This window comes from Ornithodoros turicata, unplaced genomic scaffold (assembly GCF_037126465.1).
Source record: "Ornithodoros turicata isolate Travis unplaced genomic scaffold, ASM3712646v1 Chromosome12, whole genome shotgun sequence".
Taxonomy (NCBI): Eukaryota; Metazoa; Arthropoda; class Arachnida; order Ixodida; family Argasidae; genus Ornithodoros; species Ornithodoros turicata.
Genome location: NW_026999301.1, coordinates 3,108,700 through 3,136,430, shown reverse-complemented (window position 1 = coordinate 3,136,430; position 27,731 = coordinate 3,108,700). Strand labels below are relative to the sequence as shown.

At 45.1% G+C, this 27,731-nt stretch overlaps 1 protein-coding gene across 1 annotated transcript in view; it reads left to right on the top strand.

Annotated features, from left to right (window-relative positions):
* The window catches only part of LOC135371620 (cytochrome P450 2F3-like), a 101,110-nt gene that overhangs the window by 55,924 nt on the left and 17,455 nt on the right, over positions 1 to 27,731 (top strand). The window contains exons 6-7 of the mRNA XM_064605609.1: positions 479 to 594; positions 21,047 to 21,159. Coding sequence (XP_064461679.1) covers positions 479 to 594; positions 21,047 to 21,159 — 229 coding nt within the window. The remainder of the gene's footprint in view (positions 1 to 478; positions 595 to 21,046; positions 21,160 to 27,731) is intronic.

Sequence of the window (27,731 nt, the reverse complement as noted above, 5' to 3'; positions counted from 1 at the left end):
CCTTCAGATGACGCACCCGTGGAAGTCGCTGAGAAGGCGTGTTAGCTTAGCTCAATTGGTAGAGTCCTGGACTGGTAATCCAGAAGCTATGGGTTCGAATCCTACAGCTGGCTAACCTGTTCAGTGACTTTCATCTTTCATCGTTCATAAGCGTGTTCAGAGAAATTGTTTAGCATGGCCTCTTCTCATGAAGTGCTTGAGATTAAACTAAACAGGGTTTGCGTGCTTCTTTAACGATTTGCTCAGAATGTTTCTTCTTGTAAGACTCCGCTCATGGTTCCACACGTGTGTTCACATACACGGTGCGGGATTCGACAGATAACCGTCACAGGTTTTTCATATTTAACTATAAAGACACTTTCATGCTTGTGCTCGGGGCACACTTTCACGCAATGGAGCTGTCAAATTGAAACGCTTTTCGCCTCCTTTGGTCATGATGTGCTAGGATATTTTCGTATCTCTTACCTCATTTGTTCAGGCGTGAAGTAGAAGCCCACAGGGAGACTCTCGACAATTATTCCAATCGAGATTTCATCGACGGCTATTTGAAGAAAATGCACGAGAACGAAGGAGATCCTGCGTCTAATTTCACGAGTGAGTGTTCTTGCCTACACAGTGACATGTACCAATTGCAGCATTTAAACAACCTCCGGCATCTAAGCGATAGGTGTCACCTGATTTGCGCCCCTTAACGGTGACAACCGCTATACATGTATAAGGGCAAATGACTCCATCAGAAAGCGAATGACTGTTCGCGGCGAACTGATATGTGCAGGATATGCGTGAATGGTAAAAAAGGTCATTTTAAACAAGACGTTTTCGATGACTTTCAGGTGAAGGCGAGAGTGATGAGGGGTGAGTGGGATTGGGTAGAAGATCTGCTAGCTGTCTAGACCCGAGCAACGTTGGACGGGAACAGTTGCCCCGATAACTAAGTGAGATACCCTCAAGGAAAGTTTCTTTTTTGGCCTTGTCTTTATTCAGTGGCTCTTGGCCGTGTACGATAGCGTTGACGAAATATTTATCGCCGTAGCACCCGCTTCCATATGATATTAACAACATCAACATGAACTTCATTTTGTGATTACGATTGTGGAGTTTCATCGCCAGGGTCACTCTTGCTCTACTCCACCCTCTTGCTCTACTCCACCCTCTTGCTGGTGGTAGTTCCTCACAGTCGACTCACAGATGACAAAAGTTCTACGTTGTCCAAAAAGATCAGAAGTGCTTTGAGGGCAGAGCGTTGGGGGCTGTATTGCGCCATAGACCAAACACACATGTGAGACGTGCCAGCCGATTAGGAGACTCTGAAAGTCTCCACGGTCTGAAAGTGTGGACCTGGAGTATTACTGGTGCGCACAATCGAAAAGGATGTGGTCTCGACCTTCGAGATCACCGTAGTGACTGCATCTTGGACTGTCAATTTGTCTCAAGCACGCTTTCGTTTTTCTCGCTGCAGAGAGCTTGCCCTTATACCATACACGGTTATACATGTACGTAGAGAACACAGAAATTTACACCCACAACACAAGTGTGACATCGAGAACATGTATAAACAGTTCGGTAATGCGGAATTAGAGAGGCACAGGTACGAGCGACGAAGCGGAAATCTCCATGACCATGAAATTTCGGATGTTCTGAACTTCCTGCGAATTAATTATGATTTGTACGGTTCTCTAACGAAGCTTGTGCACATTTCATTCGCGGCAAATTCATACAAAACAGATATTCATATGGACGTTTAGTCATTAGCAGAATGCAGCCCTATCGTCGAATGAGCAGATGCAAAAGTGGTCGGTAGTTGGAGCCGCCGGGTGTGTCCACATCACCGTCACCAAGTTGTTTGTAAGATGGTGGTCGGAGTTGGTGGAGAAAGTTGATGGATATAAAAAATGTCCCCTGGGCGGGACAACCGGGTGCGATCCAACGCTCTAGCAAGCATGTGTTCAGCCAACACCGCAGTTCTAATTCTGAAATATCTGATGTGACGTGGTGTGATTTGTTCCGATGTACCAGACGCATATGTATCGCGAATTGCGCTATTTGTTAGAATATTTTGTCTGTTCCGTGGCACACCGGTGTTGCAAAGTACAAATTTTATACACAGAAAAATCGGGACAAACGGGACAAAAATTAACTCGTAGAATGCTTATCGAATTGGAATTTACCGAAGACGTTAGATGTTATAATTGAAAGGTCTGTGGTTTGGCATATATCCTTTGTTCTGGAGCTGAATGAAGACTAATAAAGGGACATCTAAAAGAAACCGGAAAATGTCTTATCGCTCGAGAATGGAACATTTCTTTATTTTATTTATTTGTAAATCATGAAACGGTCACCCGAATAGTTGTTCTTTCCTGCGGGACATCTGGTTGTAGTCTGCACGTGCAGAATATCCGCAACGCAACCGTGGACACGGCACACGCAGCTATGGAAGAATATAGTACCGATGGTTTCGATGTGTTTTCGTGTGCAGTTGTCCAGTCGTGGTCGAACTGATTGACTGTTTTATTCCGGTTTGGAATCAGCTGTCGTATGGAGGCTGCGCTCAAACAGGACTCCGTAACTTTTTCTAATATGTGGTCGAACCCGATAGCTCTACACATATAAACAGTGCTACGGAACTCTCTGTACAATACGCTGCCCCCCCCCCACACACACACACACAAAAGAAGAAACAGAAAGAACTGCTAAAAAAAGTGCGTTGTTGAGTGTAACTCATGACAGCAAAACGTTGGGACTATATATAGGGACGACGAAAACAGGCACACATGGAACAAGGATCGAAACTTCGTCTGTGTGTGTCGGTTTTCGTCGTCCCTATATTGTCTCGGGATCTTAATGGGGGCCACGAAAGACAGTTTTCCAAGGCGTCCGTTCCACAATGGGCTTTTAGAAGACCACAAAAATGTGTGAACGGAAATGCGTGACAACGAAAAGTACCTGAGGTAAATGTTTTTGTGCTGTATTTTATTTCATTAGAACGGGTGCGGATATTTGCTTCTATAAGTATAATGTGGTTATCAAAATCAATATAATTCTAGGACCCCAATGTTTTAGCACATCGCCGGTTCAGTGTCCCTAGGGATGAGTCACGTCATTTACAAGGCCTTTGTTGTCTCAAAGTGTTCGTACAGTCCAGTAACTCCTGTGACGATTGCACCAAGCACAGTGGCATAGTTTATTTTAGAGTTCGAGGTAACTTGTTACTGTGACAGTAACTTCCGTTTTTTTGGTAACTTGTAACTTAACTCGGTACTTTTGCGCAGAGGTAACTTTCAGAGGAACTTGTTTCTTTTTCAGGTAACTTTGCCAAAGGAACTTAAGTTAAGTTCCAAGTTACTTTTAATTCGCTTTTCACTCCCGTGCGCTTATTTTCTTGCTTTCTCTCCGGTTCATTCGTGGCATTTTTTGCCATAAGACGTGATATTCAATCTATGACAGTATTTTACTCAGGAAATAAGAAAAGCTGGCATTCAAATGAAACCCTTGTGCGCTCACAGAGAGAAAGATGCAAAGCAGGGAATGATAACGGACGTATTTTCGTTACCGCTTCTATTTTCGTTACTGCTATATTTTCGTTTCCGTTATCCGTTTCCGATACCGGCCTCTCAATTTCGTTTCCGTTACGTTTCCGTTACTGTTTCTGTTAAGAGGGCTCTCCGTCCCAATGTATTTCCCATGGAACAGTTTTTATGCTTTCTCTCGGTAACCGCCGCGCAGATTTTGACGCGGGTGCTTTCATCATAAAGGGGAAGATGAGATGAAATTACTTACGCTACAGGATTTCTCATATATGTCGTATGTATTGTACGGCGACGTCACGAATGCGAAAAAAATACACAATTTTTCTCCTCCCTTTTTGAACAGGTTTTATTAAACTTCTATAGCCATTTCGAAAAAAAAATTTTGTATTTACTGTCTCTGGAATTATTTCAGGAATCGATAGACATCAAATTTATATGTCTACCACTTTCCGTTTTTATAAAAAGCATGAAAAGTGTGTACGGATAAATACCGTCTCAAAGCCCCGTAAACCGCGTCATTCTGTGTCGCCCTCTAGCCGTAGCACAGGAAAAATCGCGCGGAACATTTTGACCGTATCCATCCGCCGACCATGCGGCGCGCACGCGAACTGTAGTGCTCCCTCTCTCCTCTTTACTTTCATGGACAGCGGACTTAGAGCATGGCCTTGGAGACCAGAACAAAAGCTTACTTAGCTGCTCGTAAAGGGATTATCGTCAGCCAGCATTGTCGGGGGGGGAGGGGACGTTGGGTAGACGAGCCAGCGTTGTCGCGGCCCGTGTAAGAGACCACCGAGACCAATAAACCTCTTCTTTTTTCGGTGCGCTTATAGAGAAGTGAGATGAGTTTATTAGCTTGACATGAAACGTCAATTTGCTCGATTTTGCCGTTTCGGGTTTGTGCTTACTCAGTCAACTGTCTCATAAGGCTAACGAGAATCTCTCGTATTTACGGTTAGTGGAAGGCCGACTTCACAAACATTCCAGTAACGTTCAACAGGACTGCCCCGTAATGTTCGTAATGTTGAAACAGCCAGCAAGCGGATTACACACAGATAAATGTTTCTTAGGATAACTGTACTTAGAACTGCAGCTTTATTTGTTGTTTCTCTTTCTTTCTTTCATTGATCGATTTATTTTTATTTTTATCGTTATTATTTTTTTTCCATGAACGCTCCACGTGAACCAATAAGAAAAATCGATCAAGCGGCCGCTGCACAATTATTTTCGCCCACGCAATGAGCAACAGTCGTTTCCGGAGCCCAAATTCACGTTCGCGTAGCAAGGAAAACCAGCGACAACCAACGACAGCGACGGGGGAGGGGGATATATTTATTAGACGAAAAAGAAAAAAAACGGGCTGAAGGTCAGCCAAACGTTACGTCGGCTTGCTATTCCAAAAATACATACATAAATAAATAAATAAAATTAAGGAACAGCACGTTAGTTAGTTGATTATTATGTTAGTAAAAGTTCGGTGTTTGCATTTTCATGTTCAGGTTAGTCTAAGTGGGCTTTGGCAGTTTCCGCGCAGAAACAGTCGGATAAAATTTATTTACAGTAGTTTATTTTGCAACGGGGTTTCGATCACGTTATTTTGAGAAACGGCCAATTTTTCGAGACCGGTTCCCTGGAGTTTCCATATTTCGACAATCCTTGCTAGTTGCACGTTGGATGACCCAAAACCTGTACCCGTCTGTCTTTGCACGGCGCACAAAGGGAGGCCTTCTGAGGAAGATAAGGAAAAGTTCCGGGTCACTGGGGATTCTTCGCTGAACTAGTGTCTACGCTGAACGAAAGGTCTGGTGTAAATGTAATGGGAAGTACCCTGTGAAAACCAAGGAGTGTCTAAAAATATAGTACTGAAGTTTCCGTGTAACAATCAGCGCAATTATGAGATGGAAATCGTGCTCCGAGACCTCATCGCGCGTCAAGTTCCATTGATTTTATCATGTTCATTTATACATAAAGATGGAGTTCAAGGGGTTTTAGGAGCTTCCTCCTTCTCCGTTTTCTTTTTCATTTTTTTGAATAGCTGTTGCTAAATGCAATGCATTTATTTAGTCTGATTGAGCCTATCAAAAGGCCGAAAATCATGACGCCGAACTATCAGAAGGCCGTCAGCCAAAAGACCAAAAAATCATAACGCCGAACTGTCAGAAGGCTGAAAATGGAAAGGCCAAAGAGACACCGGGTCAGCACTCCAGTGAATGACCACTGAATGGGATGGTGTAGATTATGAAAAAGTTTTGTGGCTATTGTATTAGAAATCAAATAACTGGAATGCATAGCATTTGGTGCTCGCAAATAGACTAGCCAGCGAATATGGAAAACAATAATCTACAATATGTTTACTACGAAAAGAAAGTATGTGGTGGGTAAAGTGAGGATAATTGTGCATTAAAAGCCCCTGGAATATAGATGCAAGTAAGAACTGAAATCTAGACAGCCGATGAAATACATCACAGCCGACCGAATGTTATCGTTCGCTTTGCGGATTTGTTGAAATTGGGAGACATGGGGTGCTTTTTTTCTTTTTTATGTGTTAATAATGAGTAGTTAAATCTAAATTCCGTTCAACAAGCAACATAAAATGGATATACATAGTTTGCTGCATTAGTTCGCTAGCGATATCGTTCGCTGGATTCTACAGTATTTCTCTACTGTCAGTCAGACACGGGTGTTACAGTTGTCCTTACATCTTTTTCTGGGCCGATGTTTATAGGTTATAAAAGCTCTACACCCACTTATTCAGGCGCTTCATTGAGGTTTGATTGCATTGAAAATACGGTTCATCAACATAGAAAGTATGAGACAACAACTACAACATCATTGACTGACCGCCACCAACAACAAAACAGAACTATATATGAAAATACCAGCATTCCGGTTGAATTGGGAACTACGTCCGACGATATCCACGTTCAACGAGCGTGAAGTCAGAGCCTCAGGATAGTGGGCATTTGCGTTTCATTTCATTGATACGAATACAGAAGGTAATGTGTCATTGCGCTCAGTATTCTGTAGTACTCCCCTTTTCCCCTTTATAAAAGAACGCGGCTAACATATCTGCCAGAAATAAGTAGAAGGTAGCAGGACCTTGGAAAATCACCAGTGATGAATCACCTCGTGTCATAGTCAATATTTATTTGTTGTTGGAGAATCCCTGCCTAATCTTACCGCATTGTCTGCACTCAGCAAACTTTGCGAGAGAGGAACAGAAAGAACAGATGTAATCGGCACAACGCAAGCGGCGCAGTGGGTAGGGTTGCCACCAGGCTGGTATTATACCGGCAGGGCCGGTTATTTGCTCGCTCTGCCGGTTGCCGGTAGGAAGGTGATACCGGCAGCCTTTTGCCGGTATTTGTGGCTCAACACCTCTCATAGGGGTTTTTACGGGGTTTTCCTTTCAACATTCCACTACAGCTTGAATAAATCTGAAGCACAGACCCAACTCCGTAGTCACCAGTCGTTTTCTTAGTTATTCATTATTATTATCATTGTTGTCTTGAGCCGAGTACGCTGGTTCTTTCTTTCTCTCTCTCTGTATACTCTCCACCCTCACCCACTTTCCCTTTCCCGCGAACATTTCATCCTTTTCCTCTATTCGACCTCCTCTCCCTCAGCCGGTATTTTGCACTCCGAAAGGTGGCAACCCTAGCAGTGGGTGTAACCGCATTTATGTTCCTTGTTCAGTGGTTTTACTCTGCATTAGCATGCATGTTAATTTAAAAAATCCCGTCTCCCAATTTAAACAAATAATGTGATAGCACTTGATCGGCTATGATCCGTTTCCTCAGCTGTTCACAACGGCGCTCCTGTAATTTCCGGGATACGGAAAAATCGTCCCCGGTGGGAACCTAGGTTAGAGCGATTCCGTGCCACTACATCCAACACGCCATTACGTCCATCATGCTCTTACATCCGAAAACGAGTCGTTGCATCCACCCTGCTCTTACACACAAACGACTGTTACATCCAACGAGACTTTACGTCCATTTCTGGCCGATACATCCATAAGTCAGTACACACAACGAGCTGTTACGATACTAACGCGGTACCTCACGGGTACGTCTTTGAACAGGGAAAAAATAACTAAATAAAAGGAGTGACCTGTAGTACGGATTGACATTGATTGGTTCAGAGACAGCTGCTATATTGGTACAACCACAAAACGAAGGTCGTTGGGGTATGAGGCATGTTACTGAGTTTCCTATTTCTCCCTTATATTTTTTTCGTCAATATCAACATCAACTGAGTTCTAAGCAATGCGCATGTGTGGAGCAACGGGCATATTAATAAAATGTTAGGGGTACAGCAGATGGTTTTTTGTATTGTCAACGGACAGCACTTTGGAAATAGAAAAAAATCGCAATGCTGCGTCTGCATTCCGGGAAGTTACCTTTGTCGCTGCTTTGTTGTCACTTATATCATTGGCTGCCTTCGCGCCATTCGTTGTCGTAAAGCCGTGTTGCAACACGGCTTTACGACAACGAATGGCGCGAAGGCAGGCATGGTGCTTTCTAATACCCCTGTCACACGGGCATTTTCGATCCTGCTGGACCGAACCTGCTTGAACCCAATGCAGATCGGATGGTGCTACACGGCCGCTTCCAAGCAGGATCGAACTTTGATCCTGCTTGACTCAAGACAGTTCCCATAACAGGATTGAGAATTTCAAGACGGCTCGACGGACGCCATTTGCATCCTCGACCCCGGTGAACTGTCATAACTTAAGACGGACATGCGTGCGAAGCTACAAATGATGCTTACATCGGTATACGATAAATTACCACTAATATCGCTGTTATATAGGAAACGCGAAATTAATGAGTTCCGTTTATTCATTTGCCTATATTCTCGACACCGCGCGACAACAGCCGGAACAGCTAATCGGATACGTACTCAGACGGCGACGGTTTCGCCGCCTCTCGCGCCACAGGTCAACCATTCAATGCGCATTGAAAGTGGCCGTGTAGCAGCGTCAAAACTCGAGCGTGCTCGGGAAGTTCGATGCGGATCGGATTCGAGAAGGATCGAATCCCCGTGTGACAGGGGTATTACTTATGCCCAGTCCGGCCGTGCTGCCAGGAGGTTTTCCCTGGGTTCCCCCGACGATCACATGCCGGTACGGTTTCCTTGGAAGTCGGCCTAGGACGCGCGCTGTTGCGTTGGTCGTGACGAGCGGTCCGCCCTCAGCGAGGCCAACTACGTACAGCAAGCAGAATATGACACACACCACCAGCAGCTTTTTTTACCTAATGCGCTTTTACCTTTTTTACCTCTATATTATTTCGTGAATATTTTGAGATTTGGGGATTTCAACTTGTGGACCAACCTCGTAATTTAGAAACTGACCTAATTTATTCTCTCACAACAGCAACTCTGTCCGTAACTTGTGAACATATCAAATCATAAAACATCGTAATTTGACGGACTCTCACGAAAACGAAAATCATCATCTCTGTTTTTCATAATCTCATCATGTGTTTGTGTAAGAGTACTGGGGTAGCCAGTTCGACGTCGTCGAAACTCACATCCCAATTTTTTTTGGCTTTATCACATGACATCACATTATGAAAACAAACAAACAAAAACATTGCGAGGATACGCAGCGAAATGTGTGTTATGGAGTGGCTGATTCCAAAACTACATCGATGCCATATTAGTTCACGACCGACATATCCTGAAGCCGCTTCTCCATCGAGCATTTACATCCAAAAGATCACTAAGTCCACCGTGCGGTTACATCCAACGTGTCGGTACGTCCATACCGTGCCGTTATAGCCAACAAGCCGTTGCATCCAATGCGCCGTTACGTCCACCGATGGATGTAACGGCGCGTTGGATGTAACGTCTCGTTGGACGTAGCGACCCTAGTCCGGTTAGAGCCGGGTCCTAGGTTAGGTAGTTTCCAGGGTAGGTTAGTTTAGGCTTGTTTTTGACAGTTCACCGTCCACAGTCCATCGCATCGTCCTCATCACATTATAGCTGGATATTCCGAAATCCTAAGCTGTTTGGAGAAGGATCGAAGACGCTTGGTCGAAAGCCGTTCGATCAACAGCCGGTTGATCGACGCCGTTTGTTCGAAAGACGTTTTTTCAAAGGGAGTTCGAAGGTCGCAGCGTGTCCTTAGCACCTCTTTTTCTGCAACTTTTGACTCAAGCATATGGAGCATGAGGCAATCAGTGTCCTCTCCTTTTTGTTTGTTTGTTTGTTTCTTGCTTCATTTTTTTTAGGCTAAAGAGGGGAGACCTCTGGTTATTTGCAAACCTTTGTCATTCACGAACATCACAGCCGTTTCGGGTTTGTGCTTACTCAGTCAACTGTCTCATAAGGCTAACGAGAATCTCTCGTATTTACGGTTAGTGAAAGGCCAACTTCACAAACATTCCAGTAACGTTCAACAGGACTGCCCTGTAATATTCGTAATGTTGAAACAGCCAGCAAGCGGATCACACACATATAAATGTTTCTTAGGATAACCGCACTTAGAACTGCAGCTTTATTTGTTGTCTCTCTTTCTTTCTTTTATTGATCGATTTATTTTTATTTTTATCTTTATTATTTTATTTATTTGGTGGTGGTGGTGGTGGTGATGGTGAAAGGGCTTGCCGTTGTCGGCCTCACGTATGTGGGCAACGTCACGACTGACGCCCTGGGGAAATGTGCGTCCTGGGCCGACTTCTAGGGGAACTTATTTTCATAAACGCTCCACGTGAACCAATAAGAAAAATCGATCAAGTGACCGCTGCTAATTTCCGCCCACGCAATGAGCAACAGTCTTTTCCGGAACCCAAATTCACGTTCGCGAAGCAAGGAAAACCAACGACAACCATCGACAGCGACGGGGGAGGGGGGGAGGGGATATTTATTAGACGAAAAAGAAAAAAAAAAACGGGCTAAAGGTCAGCCAAACGGGACGTCGGCTTGCTATTCCAAAAATACATAAATAAATAAATAAATAAAATTAAGAAATAGGAGATAAATGAAACGGACGCGACGGAACAGCACGTTAGTTAGCTGATTATTAGGTTAGTAAAAGTTCGGTGGTTGCATTTTCATGTTCAGGTTAGTTTTAGTGGGCTTTGCGTTTTCCGCGCAGAAATAGCCAGATAACATTTATTTACAGTACCGTATTTTCCTGTGTATAACGCGCACTCGTGTATTACGCGCACCCCTAAAAATGAGCCGAATTTGAAAAAAACTTCCATGTATAACGCGCACCGGTGCATAACGCGCGCCGCAATGTTGCTACAAGCTTCTGTACTGCCACCAGTATACAGAATAAACCAAGGCGGTGTATAATATATGCATGCGCAGAAATAGCCAGATAACATTTATTTACAGTAGTTTATTTTTCAACGGGGACTTCGATCACGTTATTTTGAGATACGGCCAATTTTTCGAGACCGGTTCCCTGGTTTTTCCATCTTTCGACAATCCTTGCTAGTTGCACGTTGGATGACCCAGCTCCGGTGGCGCAGCGGTAACGCGTGCGCTTGGAGACTGGGAGGTCCGCGGTTGGAATCCGCGGGCCAGCTGTGCCGTCTGGGGTTTTTCCTGGGTTTCCCTCAGATGTGTAATAGGCGTATGCCGGCACAGTTCCCCTGAAGTCGGCCCATGGACGCAGCTATCCTCCCCCCGAGCGGATTCCGCTCGGTCTTCCACTTCACCCTTTCCTCTCCTCCTCTCCACCACCTTTCCCTTCCCGAGAAACATGCCGCCTAATCAGGCTGGCAGACCTCTCGGGTTCCTCCCAACGACACTCCTCCTCCCTCGGATGACCCAAAACCTGTACCCGTCTGTCTGTGCACGGCGCACAAAGGGAGGCCTTCTCAGGAAGATAAGGAAAAGCTCCGGGTCACTGGGGATTCTCCGCTGAACTAGTGTCTACGCTGAACGAAAGGTCTGGTGTAATGTGAAGTACCCTGTGAAAACCAAGGAGTGTCTAAAAATATAGTACTGAAGTTTCCGGGTAATAATCAGAGCGTTATGAGACGGAAATCGTGCTCTGAGACCTCGTCGCGCGTCAAGTTCCTTTCATTTTATCTTGTACATTTATACATAAAGGTGTTCGGTCGAAAGCCGGTTGATCGACGCCGTCTGTTCGAAAGACGTTTTTTCGAAGCGAGTTCGAAGCTCGCAGCGTGTCCTTAGCACCTCTTTTTCAGTAACTTTTGGTTCGAACAGACGGAGCATGAGGCGGGATAAGGACCTTTCGGTACAGGACATTTCGGTACCGGAGCTTTCGGTACGGACATTTCAGTACACGGACCTCTCGGTACAGGGACGTTTCGGTACTCGGACCTTTCGGTACAAGGACATTTCGGTACACGGCCATACCGCTGGAATATGGTCTTCGGCTTATTGGTTATGACAACGTGTTTTGTTCTCAATACAGATTTTTTTATTAAAAATGTATGAGCTACAGACGTCCTGTTTTCACTTCTAACATCTCTGGGACCGCAGATATTCTTTGCCAGCTATTGTCACCCACACGGCATATCTGGGACTCTCATAGATTTTTAATAAAAAATCTGTATAAAAAAAGACCCTGTATAAGGAAGGGCATTACAAGGTTTTGCACGTACGAAAACATCAGTTCGTTGTCCGTTGCGTTGTTCACTGTAAATTAAAATTACCATGACCTTTCTTTCTTTCTTTTTTTTTAACGGCTTTCAACGAAAATACGTTTGCTGAAAAGTCCGGCAACATCTTCATTTTCTTTTTTACGAGCATAACATTTTTGACGACCTACATTAACAACGGGCATCTGGGATGTCTTCTGTGAAAGAGAGTAGGACAAAATAAGCCAGATAAAAATGCCCGCCTGCTATACCGGCGGCACTTTCTTCCGGGAACGTTTTCTCCGGGGTCATTCTTTCCTACGCCCTTCTGGTTGCCACCCGTAAGGCACTGCAGAAAGGCTACTTTGCGACATTGCAGCATGCAGATACAGGCAATTTTAGGGGAACATCTACACTCCCGTCACCACATTTACTACCATCCTTGAGCCCTTATGTGTCCTGCAGAGGGAAACCCATCAAAAGGTCAAAACACGAAAGGCCAAAAGATTAAAATGGCCAACAGACGAAGGGCTCAAAAATCAAAACACCGACCTATCTGAAGGCCGAAGAGACATTGTTCAATTTTTTCGCACAAGATTTCAATATAATGTCCGTCCAAGCGCGTGTAAACTGTAAACACTCTTTTTGAACTAACCATATAAAGAAAATTTAACCTAACCTTAGCCTTGAATTTTGACTTTCGGTTTGTTCGAGGATTCGATTTTTCGGCCTTATGGCTGCCACTCCCTGCAGAGGCAATGCCTGGAAATTATACTTTTCGCGGCGACCATCTAAAGACATGTATCGTGCATGGGATGCTTCGAGTATTTCCCTTGGATGACATACTGAAACAACGCATTGCATGATTAATGCATAGTCTAGCTACTCGCAATTTTAGGTACTCGAAAAAAAAAAGAAACAGTCACCGTTTTATGACTAAGAAGCCAAAGACCACCTTCCAGCGGTGTGGCCGTGTACCGAAATGTCCGTGTACCGAAAGGTCCGCGTACCGAAAGGTCCTGTACCGAAGTGTCCTGTACCGAAAAGTCCTAGACCCGCATGAGGCAATCAGTGTCTTCTCCTTTTTTGTTTGTTTCTTGCTCTCTTTTTTTTGCAGCTAAAGAGGGGAGACCACTGGTCATTTGCAGAAAAGTTTTATTGGTCATTAACGAACAGCATAGCCTTCTGGCTTTTTACTCTCTCCCATTCGAAAGGAAATAAAATTGAATAAAACTGAATTGAATTGAATAGAACAATGCGGAAGTATCCCGCGTAGCTGTAGGACACATACCGAAGAAAATGTCTTCAAGTTGGGAGCAGCCAATAGTCTGTGCTTCTTCTGGGCACCCTTTTCATTGCCGGGATCCGAAATGGGATAGTGATATGTGCACGAAAGGCACTCGAAGTATAAATGCTAAGAAGGAAATTTCGTCATAGTATAAAATACAGATATTGTATTAACAGCCATATAAAACTTTAGATCAATCTTGTTTAGAGTACGCATCTGCTCCAAACGAAGCAATAAAAAACTCAATCAAACGACCGCTGCCGTTTCGATCAAACGGTGTTCGATCAAATGACTTTCGACCAAATGTCCCGCGTTCGATCAAACGGCTTTCGTTCTTGCGTACACGATTTCTCCGGGGGCATTTTTCTCTGGGGACGGTTCTTCCTGGGGACATTTTTTCCGGGGATGAAAATCTGGCATCTCGGGCGAGCTTTGATTATATGAAACGACTTCTCCGTGATCATCTCTTCATTTGGCAACTAGCACTCATATTCATATCTGGAAACCCCAATTTTGTAATTGCATCTGTGTTGCCCTTCAAGAATAGTGATTTTCCTAAAATACGCATGAATTTGGCTCACATTGTGTCCAGTTCTTCAGCTTTTCCACGACCGAATTTCACGTTTTCAAGTTTCGATTGAATTAACTGAGACCTTAGCATCCAACACAAAGAAATCTGGAGTAAAAATTTACGCTTCAGAAATTATTCTAAAAAAAGAAAAGGCATATATTATCCTGTCCCACATAATAAGGAGGCCGAACTGTACTGTTTTGCCACACTCAAACAAGAACCTGTTATGTTGTCAGGTGACCATATTATTATTTTTCTACAATGTGTCCTTTTATTTTTTGTCGAATCGTTCCTCTTGGCGTTCAGGAAAAAGAAAAAAGAAAAAGACTGTGTTGGGAATATCGCGACTCCCGCTGCAAGGCCTTGCCGCTCGACCTTCCCATATCTTTTTTGGTTGGTTTCCGTGTGTCGACCCCAAGCCTTTATCGCCCTTCACCTCCTTCACCTCCACGCCCTTCACCTCCACGGTTTTGCAAACTCGTACACCAGAAGAAAGGGAGTCCCCTGTCACTGGGGTTGTCGACTGACATCATTTTTCTGAGCGGGTATAAGGTGAAAGAAAAAGAAGGGAGAACGTGGAGGAAAGGAGCCTTTCAAATATGTTCTGAAGTTTTCGGGTAATAATAAGAAGTATGTTCTACGACGGAAATTTTGAAAAGTCTTTCACACAAACGCCTTGTAAATGAATTCAGATATTTGATATTGCTTACTTACCAGAAATATACATATCAAAATGTCATTTTCGCATGAATAATAGAGATATTATCAAGGTAAATTGCAGGTTGTAAAAACATTTTTGGGACCCCTCATATAGGACCCCGGTTAGTGAATGCTGCCCTGTTGTGCATTTCTCACACACAAAATATGGACTTTGTCGCAGGCAATGCTATGTACCTCGTATCTTTAATGAGCTCCCCTTCGACAGTTTTTCTTTGGAATCGAAGTACAAACTAAAAAAAGCGCTACGGCAACTTTATCATAGGATGTAGTACCTTTATATGTTAATGTACTGTCAAACTGTATGCCGCTGACTGCTTCAGGCGCTGTGCCACAAGCTTTTCCGCTTTGACAGGCCTGTTTTATTATATTTGTAGTTTGCTTTCTTGAGTAAAATTATTATTATTATTATTTATTATTATTACTATTATTATGATGTAAGCGAGTGCAGAAAAAAAAGGAATACCGTTTCGAGCAGATTTTCCAGACTGGCATTGTAAGCGCTGTGTGTAGGCAATGTTTATAGCCTAATTTACAGCCGCTGGTAGATCCAATTGAGAGCCTCCGAGATACCGGCATCCGTACTATCCAATCACACTTGTACGTCGGCATACAGTAAGTATGCACTAGTAAAACAATACGAAGAGCAACTAAAAATTCCATAATCAGTCAGTACAGGCGGCAGTGACTTGTGAAAACAATAATTGTAGCATGAATATATGAACAAAAAAAATAAAAATAAAGTACTCATGTAGCAATAGGAGACAAGCAAAAAGACGTGAATGTCTCGAATCGAACTGCGGACCTTTCGTGGCAAACCTTTACCACTCGACAAACAGAGGGCGCGGGCTGCCTTAAACTCGTGAGGTCAACCATGCACAATGGGGATTATTTCGTGAGTCGGAGGCGAACGGCGTGATAAGGACGGTGAGCGTGGCGCCATCTAGAATCGGGAAAATCGTGAATCGGAGTTGCTCCCCGACTGGTATGGCCTCTTAATGGAACGGCTGTTACAGAGCTGCGGGAGGACAGCCCGTCCGGCCAAGTGCTGTGTCACGAGTACACACTACACAAGTATTTTTGCATCGTTGGGATGCGCACATCTTGGAAGCCTTAAAATGAATAATGTAGCAACATGTCTGTGGTCACTCGGAGTCCAGCAATTCAGGCTGGGCGTAACCTTCATCCAATTTCACATTCATAAGTGGACGCTCTGAATAGTAACTAATACAGCCATGGTCACGGTGAAATGAAAAAAAAAAGTACGAAATAAGTAACTAAAAATCGTAGGTTCTCATCTTCGTGCTATGGTGGAGCATAGTCATGTGTTGATGTCATGGAGTTCCGAGTACTGGGACGAGGTAAACGACGGATGCACCCTCGAGATCCATTATTGTGCCTTCTTTCCATGCTCTCGTATACTATGTAGAGCATTACAGGGAATTGAGTCATCCAAATACAAAAACCAAAATGAAAAGTGACTCAAATGTCATCGCACAACAGGAATAGCCATTACCCGAATTCAATACCGGACGATAATTTTCGTTTCCGTTCCTGTTTCCGGTCATGGAGGACCGTGGTATGCGTTTCCGTTATCGTTACCATCTCCAATTTCGGTAGTATACCGTTTCTGTTTCCGTTACCATTACCGTTACCCTTCCCTGATGCAAAGCGTTCGAATAGACTTCTACCACAGAAACGTCATCATGACGTTGGCAGACAGACTGAAACCGAAACAAATCGGAACGAGAGGGCTGGGTTCCACGAACGGGCACTTGTTCGCTGCCTCCTATTGAAAGAAAAGTAGGACCGAAGGTCGCGTCTCTTTTAGAGATCATTGTAATCCCCTCGAGGCCGTATCTTTGGGGCGCGACCTTGTTCACGTCTAGCTTCGCGCGTAGTTCAACTCTACCAAATTTGTGACGCTGTGGAACACTTGGACATCGTTTGTTTACAAACAGGGAGAGGTCTATTGTTGGATATAAACGAAAACGATCTAAGCGTGTTGCACTCCTCTGGAGGCAACTCAAGGTCTAACCTGCTCAGTCCCGCTGCACCTGCGTAATGCTTTTTTGTATCCGAAGTAACTTGGAAGTAAGTCGTTCTTTTTTTAAGTAACTCAGTAACTGTGAGTTACATTCATGCTGAAGAACTTCGTTATTAACTTAGTTACATTTTTTACACGGTAACTTGTAAAGAGTACTTTTTGACGGGTAACTTCTCAATCTATGGTTTATTTTGGACGCCCAGTTTTTTACCGTCCACACTGAGCGAGCTCAACCTTTTCACATACCGGGGCTTGTTTGTGCCAAAACCGCCGCCTTTTTGATTATGTACGAAAATCAAACAAGAAAACACCTTAGACAGGGAAAATTCGTACCTCCGGTGACTGCATGGGGCATCGACAATGGCTCGCCTCAATATAAAATACCCTAAGGCCCATCCTGGGATTTTCATGTCCTCGAGAGGGCGCCCTTGTGATATATTAGTAACCGTCAAGAAGAAGCTACGGTTTTACCCTAGTAGACGTAACGACACGTTATCTGAATTGCAGTGGAGTCATTCCACGCGAAAACATCCAGAGGCGCTGTTCGACCCCCGCATTTTTTTCTGAGGAAATTCTGGTGTGCTTCTGGGTTCGTATAATGCTTCACTGCGAGTTATTTATGCTATGCAGTGAAGCGTCCCGGCGCGAGGCGCCATTGAAAAGTGCGCGCTTCGTGAAAACCACCATACGCTCAGAGATCAACTGGCGCTCAGTGAAACCACGTGAGTCGTTGCGGTTTTTTAATCAGCTGCAGGGATGTTGCTTCTATGTCTGTGCGGAGGCGCGTACGTTTCACCGCATTTTGCGCGTGTACATGCGGGGGGACAAAAAACGCAATTTTCTAGCAAATTCATGAATTTCTTTCGTAAAAAGGTCGATGAGTTTAATTTCGCTGAAAAAAAAAAAATGATGTGTAGTACTGGTGGGTGACTTAAAAAAAGTAATCGGTTTATCGCGATTACTTTGTGTCATAAAAATTGCCAAAGTTGCCACATTTGGTAAAAATGCTCATAAAGCGGCGCAAAATTCGTTATGAGGAGTTCGGACTAGAAGCATGAAATTGATATCCAATTGTGGCATAGACGTTTTTCTAGCACATATCAAAAAACACGCTCGAGTTTTTTTTATAAGTTCGAGAAATTATTTTTTTTCTCGAGGATGGTCAGACGTTTACTCCAATGCAGTATCGTCCGGTGCGGTTACCCCGAGTCGTGCGTTTCTGTTTCCCTCGCTTCTTCGGTTACTTGGCTACGTTATTATTTATTTGTTTAACCTTTACATTTCCGACGGTTGTGCCTTTAGATAGAAGATGGCATATAATCACAGCTTTAGTGTATCGACATCAAGCTTGTTCTGTCCATATGTTTAGTGGTTTGAATTAACAGAATCATGCCAGCAGAGATCAAAGCAGTGATAAAATTCAACACACTGGTACATGTTTACTGCTTTCATACGTGTACACGTATATTCGGGTCACAATGTGCAAAAATAATTTAACGACAGCAAACCACAAAGGTAGGAAAAAAACGTCCACGCTCTCATGATAACCAGTCAACAAGGCGTTGGTGGGCTCTAGGGCATCTGAGGATGCCCTAGAGCCCACTGAGCCCACTCAGAGCCCATCTGAGGATGCCCATGGCGGAAGCCATGCATTGAGCCTCTTCGAACTTCTCTCGAACCTCCCTCTTCTGAACTTCGTGCCCCTAGAACCTCTTATGTGATGTCCAAAGGGGTTCGTAGATAACTTGGAAGCAACGAGGCTGGAGTACATGTATATGTAGAGGTAGTAATGGTGATCGCATACTTGTGTGATGGACTCATGACTCCGCTGCGCACGCATGCACAGCAACTTTCGATCTTTGTCAGAAATGCCAGCGAACTCTAACAGCTCCGTTCATTTGGTTAGTGTGGTCTCGTGACAACATTTCGGGCCTAGTGGGCAAGGCCCGAGGGCATACTGGATTCTCTAGAGCAGAAAGCATTGTATGAGGAGGCGCATGTACTCTAATGCTGCGGAAGCGCAGCTGCATATAAGTACTATGCAAAGTGCACTGCGAATATGTTATAATTTTCAATGAGATGTTGTATACGAAAGTAAAATTATAAACATGTCACTTTCATTTCGTAGCTTGCTGGCGTGTAACAATTACGCACAAGACATACTGGTGAACATTATTATCATTATTTAATTTTTTCGTACGGCCAGAACAGTCAATATGAGAACAGTGCGAGAGGCTGGAGATGCATGTACTTATACGTATCATACCACATTAATGACGCAATGACTTGAAACAGGGAAGCCTAAATTAATCAGTAACAACAAGAAAAATGTGTCCGTTATTGTTCATCGCTGTCGTATTCTTAGTTGTAAAGTCAATAACAGGTTATGTTAAATATTTACATAAGAATGAAGAATTGTGCCTATTGTAGTACTATAAATATTCATGTGTTACTTCACGTTGCCATTTTCCGTGTTTCAAAATGCCGTGTTTCAAATAGCTCGAGCTATGAGCATAACTTACTCTAACCACAACAACTGAAATATATTTACCTATCTGAAGTGCAGCGACTGATGCAGTCGCCCGACGGGTCCCTCTCGAAGTCTGCATTCTTCAAATGCGATTGGCAAAATCTGCACTTCTCTACTGCGCTGTCAGGACACTCTCCAATACTGCCAAGCCATAGCTGACGTAGCGGTTGAACGCGCAGTATCATACGGAACTGAATGCCCACTGAGAAACCTCACTTTGACGACACGACCGAGAGGCATGCCAAACGAAGTCCAACAGTGTACGTTGATAAATTGGTCGGTTGTTCCAAAAGATATAAGAAAAAGAAAACTTCGAAGTACACACACTACACTAACGCTGTGAAAACTGCGTGCTGGATCCCGAAAGTCGTCGTAGCTAGTTCCGCTTTCCAGCGAAGTCGCTAATTAGTTTATCGCAGTTATAAAACAGGACACAGATGTCGAAATTTGCAGACGTTTGGCGTAGAAATATTTGGTTCTTGGAGAAAGTTGTCGTTGTAGTGCTTGATCACGTGACGGAATTCTGCGGCTTGATTGCATGGGCGTTTGGTGTCATCCCAGTGGGATGACCAGATGAGTTTTCTATATATGCGTACGTTTTCTTGGTTTGATGCTAGGTGTGCCAGCGTCCAAGTGAACCGCGATGTTTAAAATTCGAGTTTACGAAAACTACGAGGTGTTGAGGCATGCATTTTCATATGTGAAGTTGCTTTTATGTGTTGTATCGCTAGCCACTGCGCAAAAGTGCCTCCAGATTCTGGTCGGAGACCCTTTAAAGCTTGTTTGATTTCCACATTCTGGCCGAAGTGTGAGAATGCAACAAGGCTTGTCCGTAAACAATATCCACTTGACAAAATGGTGAACAACGCAGTTCAGACGAGCTTCTACTATTCGAAGTTGCATGATGCCGCCTTATTATGTACAACTAGTATTGTTTCGTGTCGTGCGCGGCGTTTAGTTTCTACGGGCATCAGTGATACATCGAGGAATTCAGCAATTATCGGGTTTCAACGTCATCATGTTTTGATGTCAATTGTTTATTTTCCGTGTGCGCCACTCAGTTCCTTGTGGTGTGCACTACATTCAGCAGAACTTCACCCCATAACACGGTCCCCCCTAGCCAAACCATCATCCCTAAGAACATCATTATCCCCTGATATGTTCAAAACTGGAGACTTTTCTATGACAGAGAACATCACTCCATAAATGTCACAAAAAGGCGTATGCTTCCCTTTTCCACATATGGTGGAGAGAGGACGACCCCATTCTGGGGATGATGACTTCCTATGCGGTGAGGTTCCGTTTTAAAAGCGCAGCATCTAGGCTATGTATCATTTTTGATCGTATGCGTTTATTACTGCTTCGTGAACCATCTGTCTAGGCGCGCTTCTAGGAAAGGCGTGCTTCCAAAAGAGGGCATATAGGGCGCCATGAACATTGGTATGAGGAAATTAGTTGCACCATGCTTTCCTGAATTTTACACTTGTGAAAGGAGGCTTTCGCAGTGCGCGTTAGTGCTCATAAATATTTCAACTTCTCTGCAATGCCACTAGACGTGAAACGTGAAGCGGACTGCACATTAGAAGTGTTTATAATGAAGCCAAATAATAATGGCTCGAAAACAAGTGTCGATTTGACTACGTGAAAAATTCGCATTACCGGAAGGATTGAATTGCCATATGTACGTACGTGCGCCAAAGGTACGATTAGGAATTCTCGGATCTTAGTCTTGAGATTTTTTTTCTTAACCGTGTCTAACAGTCTATTGTTTCCTAATATGACATTGGTATTTTGTGCAGTGTCTCGTCTGGTGGGAAACGTCATCAATTTTTTCGGTGCTGGTTCGAATACTGTTCAGCTGAGCATTCAGTGGCACCTACTCAACTGCGCCCACCGGTTCTACGAAGTTCAGGTAAAGCGCCGTGAACTTTGTTTGGTTCAAAGGGGCGGCTAAAGGGCCTGCGCGTATCTCGTCATTTTATTTTATGTTGTCCGAAAACAAAATGGGAAACGAAGGATCCGGCCTATGTGCTCCAATCGGGAGTTTTAGGAACCCGTGAGTACCCTCCGATTCCATTTGTGTATTGCTATCAGCCAATCGGCTATTGGTACCCAAGCAGCACAATGTACTGAAAGGCGAGTGCAATACGGGTGGACGGTACGTGACACTTCTCAATGTTCTTTAGTTTCACGAGTCTGTTCAAGGCCTTCCACCTACCCGTCCACCCCTCTTGCACTCGACTTTCAGTACACTGTGCTGCTTGGGTACGCTGATAACTGATTGGCTTATAGCGATACGGACAAGGAATCGGAGGGCAACGTCGAGCAGGTTTGCCAACTCGCCGATGCAAAAGCCGCCCGGGTACCGAAAAGTAACCGGAAGTTGCCATACGTACAAATAGTGGTTACCGAAATAGCTGTCATGCACTGAACGTACGCGTATTTAGTTTAGAATCAGTACATAACACCTGTAAAGTAAAAGTCTGACGTAGAAATAAATAATGTGGGAGGATGCGTACACATTCACAAGGAGTTCTTAGTGACTAGGTAACACCGAAACGTCTACTTGACCCATACTTACTAGTGACGTTGACCACAAGGGAAATAATATGTGGCAGAAACCTGAATGATTATATCTGAATCCTTTGTTACCGAGCTAACAGTTTTTTTCCGAACCACATTTTTTTTCAAATGTCACGTGTTGTAGACGCCGTCATGCGTGACACCAACCTGGCCTACACCCTTAAATTTGATACCAAGTTATAGAGCTCAGTATCCACCTACACGGAGATGCCTTTCTTGTTTCACTGGCATGTACACGAGTGCCGCAATAGCCGCAAGAATATGAGCAATTTTCGTCGTCGCAACCAACTTATTTTTAGCTCCAAAATAACAAAATCCCCGCCACAACAGAACCCAAGCACTGGAAGCCAACATAGCTGACAGTGCGTGGGAAAAAATTCAAAGCCGTGAATGCGTTCGTTGGACAGTCATTGAACAGCGAAATCGCAATGCCTGAAAGCGCGCCGGACATGCATATTCTTCCGGATTGTTTTCCTCGGGAACTATGGAGACTAGAGAAAAAACGCTTGCTGTCCCAATCTCAGTCTGAGTCAGGCTACAACATATATTTTTTCAATAAAAATCACTCACGGTGTCCGGACCAGCTTGCCTGAGTTGAGATGGAATCACCCAGGACTGGATCGCGCATAGGGTCCGCCATATTCGTGGGCCAAACGCATCCTGTCGTCCGCATTTAGTTCAAGCGGGGCTGCACGCGTTTTTTTCTTCTTTTTCCTTTAAATTAGAGGGCATGTCTCTAATTTATTCGCATTAATTCGCATAGTTATGCGTCATACTTTCAATGTGGAACTTTAAAGAGGAGAATAGGTTATATAAAATAAAAAGGAATACCAGATAAGGCTCGAACACTGTGCCTACCACGATTCGTCGGTTTTTCAAAACCACCTGTTTCCGATAAACATGAACTTGATTTCCTGAGGATTTTTTGGCGAACTTTAACTGTAACCAAAAGTAGCCATCCAAAATATTCAGGAGGCATCAGGGCAAGAAAGTAATCATTTTGGCAAAAAGTGATCGGAGTCAGCAAACCTGCTCCCGAGCTCGGCTGTCGTCTGCTACTGAAACGACGAAACACAGGTATAGGCGGCCGGGTGAAGAAGAGGCGTGCGAAGGTCAGCTATAGAGGAACAATACGCGCATGGAGACAGCGTAATTGCCACTACAAGGCTCTTACTTGTTTCAGTCATATTGCCTCGTTTATTCTTCTTTCTGGAATTGAGGGAATAGAATGGGCGTTGCCACGTCATTCCAGGAACCGGAAACCTCTCCACTTAACCCTGAGCGGTCGCCGGAAATAGCACAAACAGTGAATACAAAAACGAATAATTTTAATCAGCCCTCACGTACTCTCGAATGCGTATCGATTGAACAACACACATTGCACAAGACGTTAAACTCACGAAGCACGCATTCGCAACGCCCGAACGATGAACAGCAACAAACGTGTCAAGACACAAACGTTTCAGCGACAAGATAAAAAATCGGTTAATGTGCCACAGCACACTAGAAACACGTGTATTTTATTTCGCGTTATCAATCAATTTTGCTCAAAGTCTCGTGAATTATAAATGCTTTCAGTGAAGATTACTTGCTTCCCAAAACTCACATTCCCTTTTTTTTTTCCTTCACAGCACATCACATCACATACTCGTTTTCACGAATTTTCGAAAGAAGCCGAAAAACCTCATAGATTTGGAGCTGGAATACGCTTCTTTTCTCTTATTGTTTGTCAATGCCGGCATAGGTTTTGACTTCCGACTCGGCACTTCATTGGTTGGGACAGCAGCAAATCGGAGCGCACATGACGTCAGGAGGGAGGATGCGTTGTTGACAAAAGTTGCCAAAAAACGGCAGCCATGCGAGATACAAGCAAACAGGTGTGCGTATAGGATTCTCATCGCCCATATAATAGCAGCGGAGAGGAGACGCTACTGCATGCATGTGGAATAGCGGCTTTATGGGCTGTCCCAATTAATGTACAGAATATCTTTTTTCGAATCACAATGAACAGGGCGGGCCACGCCCATAGCGACAGGAGAGCTCAAATAAACAGCTCAGTCGCTGTCGTTGGTTTGATACCACTGTAACTTGCATTACATGTGCCAGATTTTTTTCTTCGTAAGCGTTGCGATCCTGCAGAAAAGAGGTTGAAAACCAACTCTCACCCTATGCCTTTTCAGTAAAAAGCCGCCATTTGTTGCTGCGCAGATGAGGTTTGATGCGAAAAGGGGCGTCCTTCCACTACGCCTTCGGATGGGATGACAGACTATACTGAAAAAAAGCTGTTACAGATCCCGACAACAGTTCATGGAACACTGGAGTGGAGTATATGTTCATTAGAGCGACTCCCGTGCAGAAAACGGGAGCAGATACACTTACAGACAGGTAGCTGGATATTCCATGCACCTTTCAGTAAGAGTGTCCACTCTTTCCCTGCTAGGGTCTCGCTCTGACCGAGAAATAGATCGCTCTGATGTTCCGTAAACCTCTGTCTGGACCTGTACTTAGCACTTAAAGGTCCCCGAAAAATCTGAGTTCTTGTTGAATATTGGCTCACGAGGGGTAATTTTATCTGAAATATATCTGATGTGTGCCATATCGCAGTCAACAAGGGAGCTGTTCCCTAGCAAAAAAGAACCCCCCCCCCCCCCGTTTACAAGCGGCTTGACGTCGCGTACATCATTTGCTCACAGCAAGGTTGCACCAAGCTAGTCCCCTGTCTGCCTCGCTGTGACGTCGCATCGAATTTCTCCGTCGTGCTGGCAACGGTAGGGACGTAGCAGGTTCCTTTTTTTGCGTGTGTGCGTTTCTTTAATAGCTTTGTTGTTCTAACCAATATTTGGTTAGTACTCCGCATTGCGAGTATATTAGCGTCCAAGCATGCATTATATATCCTTACAGAGGTTTTCAGGCTTTCTTCATGGCGCCTCTAGCGCTTCGATACACACTCTACAGTGAAACGCTACGTAAATGAAGAGCGTAGGGTGTTTGGATAAGTCGTTCGATGTATACAGTTTGTAGCGGCCTCCGCCGACGATGAAGAAGCGCGTGCTCCCGCCCACGCTCTCCACCCGGAGTTCATTCCATCCGCGGCCACCGGCCAATAAACATCTGCATTCCGCTACGCTCCTGGCCTATCTCTCTTACGCCAGTTTGACGCTCGACGCGTGACTTCGCAGGCCGCCAAATTTGGGCACGCTGTCAGCACTCTTCCAGTGGAGATCGCCGCTGAGATTCGCGACATCATTTTACATCCACCAGCTGAAGCGCCCTATGACACCCTCAAGCGTGACTTTTCTCGAACGTACTACCCTTTCCACCCATCGGCGCCTCCAGCAGCTTCTCAGCACTGAGGAGCTCGGCGACCAGAAACCCTCACAGCTGCTGCGCCGCATGAGACAGCTCACGGGTGACACCCGTTTAGACGATGCCTTCCTGCGGGAGCTATTCTTCCAGCGATTACCCCACGACGCTCGAATCGTCCTCGCGGCCTCCGGCGAGATGTCACTCGACGACTTGGCGCGCCTTGCCGACCGCATTGCCGACCTGCGTCAACCGTCGGTGGCGAACGTCACCCGATCCCATGGGTTTACCGATCTACCCGCCCCCGCTCCTTCCCACCCTGCCGTTCCTGCCTTTTGCCCACCATGCCCATCTTCAGCGGCCCAGTTCGGTGCCAGCTACTCTCCAGCATCCACCATCGCGGGCCTCTCTACCACCGTCACATCGCTCCAGTCCAGCGTAGACCGCCTCACTGACTTAGTGTCCGGCCTGAGAACCCTTGTTGTCAATTCTACCTCAAGGCCCCATCGCTCTCCTCCACCTTATTACCGGGATGACCCTCGTCGCAGACGCCGCTCCCCTCGCCGCTACCGTTCTCCTTCTCCAGCACAATCATCTTATTGTTGGTATCATGAGACATTCGGTGCACGGGCCTACCACTGCCGTCAGCCTTGTACATGGCAGGAAAACTCCAGCCCCAGCCACTGAAGGCGGCAGCGGCTGCTGGGTCCGACGGTCGTCGCCTCTTCTATGTCACTGATTCCATCAACCATATCCGCTTTCTCGTCAACACCGGTGCGGAAGTTAGTATCATCCCTCCCCGCGCTTCCGATCGTCAGCGATTATCCTCCCACATACTACAAGCAGTCAATTCCTCACCGATCAAATGCTACGGAGAGCGTTCCCTCACCTTAAACCTTGGACTGCGGCGAAATTTTCAATGGGTATTTATCATTGCGGACGTTTCGGACGCCATTATCGGGGCTGACCTCCTGCGGCATTTCGGCCTTCTGGTCGATGTGAAGAACCGCAAGCTCATCGACAACTGTACTGGATTATCTGTCAATGGCATCCGCGCCCTGACGAATCCGATAAGCCCAGCTCTCGCCCGACCCGCTGCCTCGCAGCAATTCCGTAACATCCTCGATGAATTTCCTGACGTCATCAGATTGCCGCCCACGGACACCCCGCCTCGTCATACAACGACGCACCATATCATCACCAAAGGTCCGCCGGTTCACTCGCGCCCCCGAAGACTTCCGCCAGAGCGGCTCGCCATTGCTCGTCGTGAATTCGATCACCTACTTTCTCTGGGCTACATACGACCTTCTAGCAGCCCCTGGTCCTCGGCACTCCACATGGTCCCTAAGAAAGAACCAGGGGACTGGCGCCCTTGTGGCGATTACCGCGCCCTAAATGCTGCGACTATCCCGGACCGCTATCCGATTCCTCACATCTCCGATTTCGCTGCCAACCTTCACGGTGCCAACATTTTCTCCAAAATCGACCTCATCAAGGCCTACCATCAGATCCCGGTAGAGCCTGCTGATATCCCCAAGACCGCCATTACAACGCCATTCGGCTTATTTGAGTACATTCGCATGCCTTTTGGGCTGCGTAATGCGGCCCAGACGTTCCAGCGCTTCATCGATGAGGTTACGCGCGGCCTTCACTTCTGCTTTGTATATCTTGATGATATACTTATTGCCAGCAGCTCCGCCAAAGAACATGAAGATCACCTACGACAGCTCTTTCGCCGCTTGCAAGAGTACGGCGTCGTGATCAACCCTGCGAAGTGTTCACACACAGCACACAAGTTCGAAACAGGAGAGATACACGTTTTTTGCGCTCTTTGCATTCGTCTCTAATGTTGCTTTATCATCCTATGTCGAGAGACTTAATTAGCAGCATTGCTCATCTCTTTGAACGCTTTTGAACAAACAGAAGCGTAGAAACCTCTTTTTTTTAAATATTTTGTTAGGGTTGGATTGGCATTTGGTTGGTTTTGACTGGATGGGTTCCTAATGAATGTCATGCGGCTGTGATAATGTAATCAGAGGCAATGCTGTACTCTTTTGAGGAAAGCGGATCCGAAGTCCTGTTATTTGGCCATATGAATCGTAGTTTCATTTAGAAGAATATTGCATAAACCGTCCATAAGCTTCCGGAGCATGTCAAAAGAACCCCAAGAGCCAGAAATTGTACACCCAGGTACTGACAGGTACTGTACAGTACAGTATAAACTACAATACGACAACTATGTAAGAGTGCTAGGCAAAATGCTTGAAACTACCGGCCCGCACATTGCAAATGTATTATCACATCTTGTATCAAACCATGTCTCAGCATTTCGGCCTCATACACAGCTTCTCTTTTTCTTTTAAATGCGATGGCGCACTTTTGGGCCCTCGATGTCCGCGTCGAATCACACTGGTTGGAAACGGAAGTGGCCCCTTCAATTTTACGATGCGCAATATCCACCTGTAGTATCTTTATTGCGCCGTCTCGACTGAGAAGAAACGTTTCGGTGGACATCCTGGCTATAGGGAGATATTTATGATAACAGTTCCGGAAACATGACAAGCCAAGCATGATAAGCCAAGATGGAGAAATGACAAT